Consider the following 9044-nt stretch of genomic DNA (forward strand, 5'->3'; position numbering starts at 1 on the left):
ACCAGCGGGCCGCTCCCTGCCTACGCAGTACCTGTCAGACATCCTAAAAAAACGACGGACATTCATGCATCTGTCGTTGTTTCAGGTGAAGGCAAAAAGGGGAAAAGTCAAGACAGGATGAGCGGCCCATTCCTGCCCGCAAACGTTCTATGGTAGCGAAAATGTCCCCTCGCCTCAAGTCGCCAGGACGGGTCAGGCCGCCCGGCGGGAGCGGCGCTCGTCGATTCGAGGCGTAATATGAACCGGGCGCCGCGTCACCCCCTCGCCCCGACGAGCGAGCGAGAGCCGCGTGTCCGCGCAGCGTATGCCCGGCAGACGGGAACGCCACCTGCGCAGGCACGGCTGCCAAGCGTCCCCTTTTTTTCCGGCACAGAAAGGAGCGAGCGCGAAACAAACAACGCCCTCGCGGCCCGGGGCCAACACGCAGGCGCGCACGCTGAAAAAAGGGGCATGCCGACATGCCCAACACAGACAACCGCCGCACCTCGTTTACACTGAAGGGTCGATGTGAGGTCGGCCACCGCAAGCGAGGGGGGGGGGGGGGGGGGGCGGTGTTGGACATCTGGTGCTCTTGAGCTCTTTGCCATCGCATGAAATTATACAACAACAACAACAACAAACAAAAAAAACAGACACAGTAGCCTGAGGCCTGTGCACAGCACTGTGATTCCATTAAAACAATGTACCGCAGGCCCACTGGGCCATTCACTTATTGATGAAACACAAAAACACCTGCAATGCAAAGTCATCTCTGGAAAGTATTTATGGGGGCACGCCGCAAAGCAAAAAGAGAACAATTATGTGCACAAATTTCAAATATCCACCTGCCATTGAAATCACGCAGCAGTGCACCCTTAGGAGATATACTAGTATGGGGGGATGGGGGGACGGGGACAGCATTGGTCATTTAAAGTTGAAGTGTCTGCCAGATGTGTTCACACTGCAACCCTGTACCGGAGGGTGTTCCTAATAACTCAGATATTAAGCTGCAGAACAGGCAAGACCATTTAATCATGTAAAAAGAAGTATGAGGCTTCCAAATGCCCTGCCAACTGTACATACATTTACAAGAATAAGAGGGTTCAGGCATAAACAACACTACACCCCCCACCCCCCACCCAACAGAGCTCTCATTACAGGTTTAGTGCAGAAAGCCTAAATCTATGAAGCACTCACTTTGGCCTGCTGGTGTTCATCACTGATTTGGCACGCACATGTTAATGAGGGGGGGAAAAGAGATAGAGAGAACGCCCCTGATGTGTTCAGAACCCAGGCCAAACGCACGAGGCCAGAAATTCAGCACTGTGGTGATATTCCAGAAGGGCCGGGTTCTCATGGCTTAAATAAGAAGAATAATTATCACTATGCCGCTAAGATTAATAAACCTGCTTCCCGGCTGTGGTGCTGGGTAGCAGAAAAGGGTGAAGGCATAAAGTTAGGCTCTGCCTACTCTGATGAGGGGAGCGCATGACCTCGGTGACAAAGCTGTGTGAGGTGCGTGTGGTGTGTGAGAAGCCGCGTGAGGTGAGTGTGCGGAGTCATGCGCGTTGTGTGTGAGGTGAGTGAGGAGCCATGTGAGGTGTGTGTGGGATGTGTGCAAGGTGTGTGAGAGGTGTGTGAGGGGGGGTGAGGTGTGTGTGAGAAGCCATGCGCAATGTGTGAGAGGTTGCCTAAGGTGTGTTTGGAGCCATACAGAGGTGTGTGTGAGATGTGTGAGGACCTGTACGTGGTGTGTGAGGTGTGTGTGAGGCGTGCGTTTGGTGTGCGTATGTGTGAGGTGCCGTGCAGAGTTGTGTGAGATGCCGTGCGCACACAGGGGAGCGTCACAGGCCCCGAGCCGCTCTCACGCTCTCCGCTCCATCGATGCAGCAGACCCCAGCGCCGTGCCCAGTTACTCTCCAGCCAGCCGTCCTGCGGCCTCCTGCCTCTGCCACTGCCTCTGCCTCTGTCTCTGACTCCTGCCTCTGTCTCTGACTCCTGCCACTGCCTCTGCCTCTGTCTCTGACTCCTGCCTCTGCCTCTGCCAAGCAGCACATCAATAATGGAGGCGCCGCTCTCCTTGTGTACAAACTGCGCTCGAAAATGAAACAGTCTGACTGCCTCCGCGGCCCAAAATCTATACGGGCGCATCTAAATTTAATAAGGCCCGCGCTCGTGAGAGCTTCACACGGCCTCCAGGGAAGACAAACATCTGCCGCTCGGCCCGCTGCCAGCGCGGGACAGGGAGCAGGGAGCGGGGCGGGGAGCGGGGCGGGGGGACGGCCTGCTCGGTCACCTCCCCAGGGCGGGGAACCGGGGAGGGCCGCTATGGAGGGAGGGAGGGAGAACTGACCAACGGGGAGGTTTCCGATGATGAGATTGCAGAGAGATTAAAAAAGAGAGAGAGGAGCGCATAAGAGCCATTTTGGGTAAGCAGGCCGGACGGGCGATACGAACCCCCGAAAGAACTACCCCAGCCTCCCCTGCCGTTAAGCCCCCCTCCCCTGCCCCCATTGAGGGAAATATGCTTTTTAAAAAAATTATAATAAATAAATATGGCTGCATACACACTGAAGGCAGAGCGGCAAGAGCGTGTCAGGGCAAATGGGAGTACGCGGCGCAGACGCGGGGTGACCAAGGGTCCCCCGTGTGATCCCCGTCTGTGAGGCAAGGCTTCTGTGAGGCAGAAGAGTAAGGGTGTAATGGACAGACTGCACTGTGACACACTTCTGTGGAGGAGGCCGGGAGCAGCGGGACTTAAGACGCGTGACATCAGCGGCGAATGGCGCCGGAGAGACCGCGACGCACTCACCCGCAGTGCCATTCCAGAAATGACACGGGGCGAGTTAGCGTGGCGCGTTAGCACGGCGTAGTAGCCCGACAGCTCAACGCGCTGCTCTCCTGACCCCGAAACGCACACGGAGAGAACAAGACGGTCTTAATGCCCTTCCCCTATCGCTAATTAAAGGGCTGACAAAGCCAAAAGAAAAATAAAAGCCAACCAATTAAGTGGAATGCAGAAGCCATCTTGCGTCCTTCCACCTTAGTGACTGTAATTAAAGATCAGAGTTGGTGTTTACTCAAGATGACCTGTTTGAGAAAAGGCACAAGGAATCAGAGCACCGAGCTGACGAGCAGTCATGATGCCTGTGTAATTCCAAGATGGGAGACACAAATTGCTATTACCTTTAAATTAAGTAAGATTTGTACATCAATGCATTTTAATGGTGGTAGAAATGGGGAGGGGGACTCTTTGTAAATAGGCAGACTTAAGAGGGATGTTGGATTTACGGTGTTGGTGCATTCAAAAGTATTGGGAACTTAACACATGGTAGGCAAGTGTAATTTCATGTTAGAATCTTGCTGTAATTTTTATAAGCACAACTCAGAATACATTTAGAATGGACTAAATTAAAAACCAATGATTTTAAAAGCAATTGCGATAATTAAAAAAAGAATAAATAAATAAAATTGAAATTAACATCTCACCTGTCTATCACCCTGATATCAGACAAATCTGTGCAGGAGAACTGGCTGGAACAATCTCTATAATCCTTGCCACAATCACAATAAAATGCGATTTTTGGCAGGCACCGCTTGATACGCAGGCTCATCTCATCACCTAGCAACACTTTCCACTTAGAATTAATCTCCGCTGTACACAGTGACTAAACACCGACTGTGCGGTACGGATACAGCCCTAACGCCGCAAATCTCTCCCTCTGCGTTTCCATTGCACTCCGTGATTGAACCAAAAAGAAGTAGAGTGAAATATGCCGGAAGTCAGTCATGGACCATATGGCAAACAGGGCTCATTGATCGCACTTGAAAGGCTTTGACCTACGGCCAAATCTTGTATTTCCAGCAAAGAGCGAGAATCCTAGGCTAACCGCTGTTACACTGCAGAAGGTAAAACATTGCGTCTCGGGCGAGATTGTCTTGAAGCAAAAACCCCCGTTGCGCAGTAAAACTTCTTCTGTAGCGACTATAGGTATTATGGAAATGAGCTCTCATATTCTCCTGCTCTGCTGCAGGCACTCCACAATAATGGCTTTATGATTTTATGATCTCTCAACTTGGTACATGAGTACAGAGGGACCTCACAGCCCGAGAGCGCAGAGATTTTCAATCTTCTGCTGCAACAGATGTACAATGCGGATCAAACGGAACATCTCTGCCATACAGAGCAAATGCATTTCAACAAATGATCGTTAATGCGCAATTTGATTGACCCATAAATTAAAACACAGACAGTAGATTTATGTCCCCCACATGTAAATAAAGGTGAAATGACACGCATTTTATAATGACAGTAATTCTCCCTTGAAAAGAGCTCGACAAGTTTTCAGTAAATTGACGGTGCGAGCTGGGAGCACTTCCGCCGTCCCGTCGGTGCAGCTGCAGTTTGTCGCAGGAACGCTTGTGCACAGCGGCAATTTCACTTCCGTTCAACCATCGGGGCCCAAACTGGTTGCCATGGAAACAGGGTCAGGATTTAAAATATTGGAAAAATAATGAATGAATGAATGAAAACAGATATATAAAAATAAATAATACATTGCATTCAGAAGCGAAGGACTGTATTCTCTGCAGGACACACATTTAATTTCTAAGACAGTTTACATGTCCCTGTGGTGCACTGCTCCTGTGCCGTTATGCTAAGTGACAGATCCTGATTGATGAGAAACTTCTTAGAAGATTCTAGAAAAAACCCACTTCTTGCATATGAAATAATATCTTAATGATACTTATAAAGGGTTAAATGCCTGCTATTTATTGCAAGAAATATTAAAGTGAAATACCCTGAAAGTCAGAATTACAGTACTTTGCAGAAATCCAATTGTTCCGCCTTTTGAATTTAGTGCTTAGTCAAAAGCGTATGCTATGTTGAGTGTAAAAAAAACAATAAAAAAATAGTTCCAGGTTATTTGTGCTGTGCTACAGGGCAGTTTGAAATTTCATAAATCATAACGTATAGAAACCGTAACGCAGGGTGACTGGTGTTGCTCCCAGCATTATGAGGTAAAAAAGAGGTCAGTCATGTGCAGAGGCAACATCAAACAAGCAGTCTTTGCTTTCATACCGCCGGGCAGGGGGAGAGACCCCAAACGAAAACAGAGGGAAGTGAGCAGCCGGCTAAAACGACGCCCGCGTTCAACTGTGGTGACTCCGTGACCCCGTCGTGTGGCTCAGCAGTGGGGCGGGGTGGGGCGGGGCGGGGGGGGTGTCGTAGTCGGCTACAAGGAACCGTCTGAGCGATCTGGGCCACCGTGCCATAAGATTTCCGCAAAACCCTTTCGCCCGCCATTAGCCTAAGCCTGAAGGATTGTCTGGTGTCCATATGTCCAACCACTACACACAGCTGCTGACGCAAAGCACCAGACCCAATTACACAGCTTACACACAAGATACCCAGTTCTAAAAACAAGCACAATGAAAGCATGTTTTTGAAAGGGAAGTTAACGTAAAACCTGATAAACACATCAGGTGCCAGGCTGTCCTATATAAATCACTTGCATAAAACAAGGGCACTTTTTCTTTTTTTTTCTTTTCTTTTTTACATGAATTTAAATCCTGAATACCACTTTCTTCCACACCCCCACAAAGAAAACAGTATTTTGAGTCACTGGTGCAATTCAAATCAACGTGATCACATTCACAACTCGCGGAAACATAGTGGCAGTTAGACGTGATTTAACACCAGAAGCAGCCTTTCATTACCAACAGAAACTTTTCTCTTTTTTTCACAACACTTAGCCTCCTTTTGAGTTGCACGGTGCACTACTCAATGGCAAATCAAGGCTCTTTGCTTCGCCTCCATCGCGCCACGCAGTGAAAAACACCTCCTTTCAGCGGCCTGCACATCTGCTCTGGGGTGGATCAAACACCTCTACTCAAAAAGGTGCATTCGAAGCTAGGAGATTAACGGCATCGCGATCATACGTTGCGTTAGCCACATCCAGCTGACTGTCATCCACACAGAGGCGATTACCGAATTTCCCATTTCCCTACTCTCCAAAGCGCCCGTCAGCAGTTTCACAGGATTTCCTAACGAGTCCTACAAGACCGCGTTGGCCGCTGGCACCGCTTACCGAACTGCCCCAGTTTCAACATGGAGGAAGCCAGAACGCTGCTTCCGATCCAGAAGAACTCCTCCACCAGGCGGGACACCGAGGTCTTGTGGCGCGGCAGTTTGGAGGACGGGGGCGGGACGGTCGCCGTTTCCACGGAAGAGGACCGCTTGTCCAGCGAGGAGGGCCTAGCGGCCGGACCTGGCGCTGGAGACGGTGGCATGGTTGCCTGGGAAACGCTCATCACTGCTGTGCTCATCGTTCAGACCTGGCTGCTTTTTCTTCGCGAAGTCAAAATGTCACACTGATGCTTGCTGATTAAAAATGAAAAAAATGCCTCTCTTTCACCAATGGAGTCTTCACAGCCAAAAAAGCTAGTTTATGAACAAATTTGCTGAATTTAACCACACTTAAGTCAAAAGGCTAACACAAGTGAATATTTTCAGTTTTTGCTTGTTAGAATTCAAAGTGGAAGGTTTTGTTTATTCAGTCTGATGAATGTTCCAAATATTTACAGATGTCCATTTGATTCACTGCATTTTAGAGATGGCTTTAGTTAGTGGTTCTTTCCTTGTACACCGCCAAACATGAAGAAAATGGAGAAAAACTCCACCAGACAAGTGCAAATCCCACACACCTGACAAAACGACCTCAGAAAACTTCCAGATCCCTGATCCCAAAGTCAACAGTCAGCTAATGTTCTTTCATAAATGCCTTTAAAGGGTTTATCAGGTCATCTCACATAGCGGAAAAAGAGAGAGAAAAAATCCTATTTATTTTTCCTATTAATAAGACTCTGGTTGGGTCTATTTCTTAAAAAAGAAGCAGGGAGAAAGTCTACAGCAGCAGCAGCAGATTCTGGTGTTGCCTTCGCTTCCCTCATTCCTCCAAGGCTCTTCCGTCCAATTAAACTCACATTTTCACAAGGAGCTCCAGAAGCTCTTCGCGCCGAGCGAAGAAAGAGTGACGCCGGGCAAAGACGCAAACGACCACCTGCGCCGCTACGCGTGTCAGCCAGATACCCTAAATCCCTCTCAATCTGTAATCCACGGCTGAGGCCACAGCCTCTCCTGTCAGAGGGGGATTTACGTGTGCTGTAGGACTGTTTAAATAAAAGGTAGGGAGAGAGGGAGGGAGGGAGGGGGAGAGAGAGGGAGAGAGAGAAGCAGAGAAAAAGATGGAGAGAATGAAAGTGAGAGTGAGAAAGACAGATAGAGTGTAAGAGACAGCGAGATACAGATGTACCCGATCTTGTTTTTTCCAACCAAATTACACCAGTCTTTTTTCAGCCCAGAAGGCGGCCCCTGGCGGACAGGCTGTGAACGTGAGCGTGTTCATGTCCTCACCGGCCTGCCGTCCATGCACACCAGGAAAGCCCCGCCCACTTTCCGCCCCTCCACCCTCCCTCCCTCCCTCCCTCTCTCTGTCGGCAGGCCTGAGTGATGCCATGTGAGAACCGGGCTCAGGTACAATATCGAGTGACAAGGAGAGCCGAGCCAATCAAAGAGGGTAGAGAGAGGTGTACTTCCCAAGCGCCTGCACTCTACAGCTCTCAGGACTCCAACATAAAGAATGTCCCTGAATTTACGTTGAATGCTTTTATTATATTTAACTGTGGAGGCATCCGAGAATCAAGAACACAGGCACAGGAGCAGTTTCGTCGGGTAGCGAGTATAAATTGGAGCGAGAAAAAAATTTTGCACTCAGCTAATGAAGAACAAATAATTACATAAAACCAGCATGCAGCATGTTTACCTCAGTGTTTATACAAAATTAATTAGGTAGAATTTTGAGTACTGAACACCAGCATAAGACAATTTTTAATATGATTTTACACACATACTGTAAGTATTCAGGCATTGTTTTACAGTGCTATATACAAATTACCCCCATCTCATATGGCTTATAGGTATGATCCGTTACACAGGAACATATTTTTGCAACATCAAAACAGCAAGTGATTCAATGTCTCCCACCAGTAATAACTGTTTATTCATAAAAAAAGTATCCAGGAGTACACATTCATAAAGCCTCTCCTCATATGGAGGGCAAAGTTAAAGCAATTAGAGAGGCAATGCCTCTTGCTGCCTGTCTGGCAAAAATACATTTAAATGGTCTGACCGACTCACATTAAAATTTTGCAATAGCAAATGTGGCTACACATCCCAGGGTATGAATACAGCAGCATATTTACTCCAGGGGAGCTTATTATTTTCACTGAACATTTTGTCTTGCAGAAGACTCGGCTCGAGTAAATAATTATTCAGATAAGATCTCTGGGCTCTCATATGACAGGCCTGTCATTTCAGTCCGTACATGAACGGCTATTCAATTTTCCAACCAGGAAACCAAACGCAATGATTTAAAACTTGGGCTTTTTCACAGAAATAATACCAAAGCATTTGTGGCTCATCCTTGCCTGAACTTATGACAACTCACACTATAATTGACATACAGAGTCATCCAATTAATGTGTGTCACCTGTACAATATGTGACCTTGTGTCACGTTTTGGATGGCACCACAGTTTTTAGCAAAATAATGAACGGCTCTTAGAAATCATTAGGTAAAATGATTTATTCATTTCTGAAAAACTTGACCAAATGAAAACCCATATGCATTCAAAAACAGTCATCTTACATTTTGCTGTTAAAAAGAGCAAGGCATACAGGCCTCAGTAGTAATCCCCATCAAGAAGCTTAACTCGGAAAAAGACTAACCCGATCAATGAAAACTGGAGCATTTTGAGACAATTTAATTAACAGACCAAGCACACAGACATTTTAAAATTTCCTTCCTCAGATTGCCTTGCTCTCCTGCTCCCATTCGGCTACAGAAATATTAATGTAAAAATGATTACATCAAACTTCATCTCCCTAGTTTGGTTACACAAGTACCTCACCTCTTAAGGTTTATTTAGCTTAAGAGAAAATACATCACAACAGCAAAAGTCTCTGGAAAGTCCATGTTAAAGTAAGCACCAAAAGCATACACA

The 9044-nt window shown here is 47.4% G+C and overlaps 1 protein-coding gene across 1 annotated transcript in view; it reads right to left on the bottom strand.

Annotated features, from left to right (window-relative positions):
• The window catches only part of plch2a (phospholipase C, eta 2a), a 58930-nt gene extending 51809 nt beyond the window's left edge, over positions 1 to 7121 (bottom strand). Inside the window, exon 1 of the mRNA XM_064297786.1 lies at positions 6072 to 7121. Within this exon, the coding sequence (XP_064153856.1) occupies positions 6072 to 6309 (238 nt within the window). The 5' untranslated portion in view covers positions 6310 to 7121. The remainder of the gene's footprint in view (positions 1 to 6071) is intronic.
• Positions 7122 to 9044: the final 1923 nt, after the last annotated feature.

This window comes from Anguilla rostrata, chromosome 11 (assembly GCF_018555375.3).
Source record: "Anguilla rostrata isolate EN2019 chromosome 11, ASM1855537v3, whole genome shotgun sequence".
NCBI classification, from domain to species: Eukaryota; Metazoa; Chordata; class Actinopteri; order Anguilliformes; family Anguillidae; genus Anguilla; species Anguilla rostrata.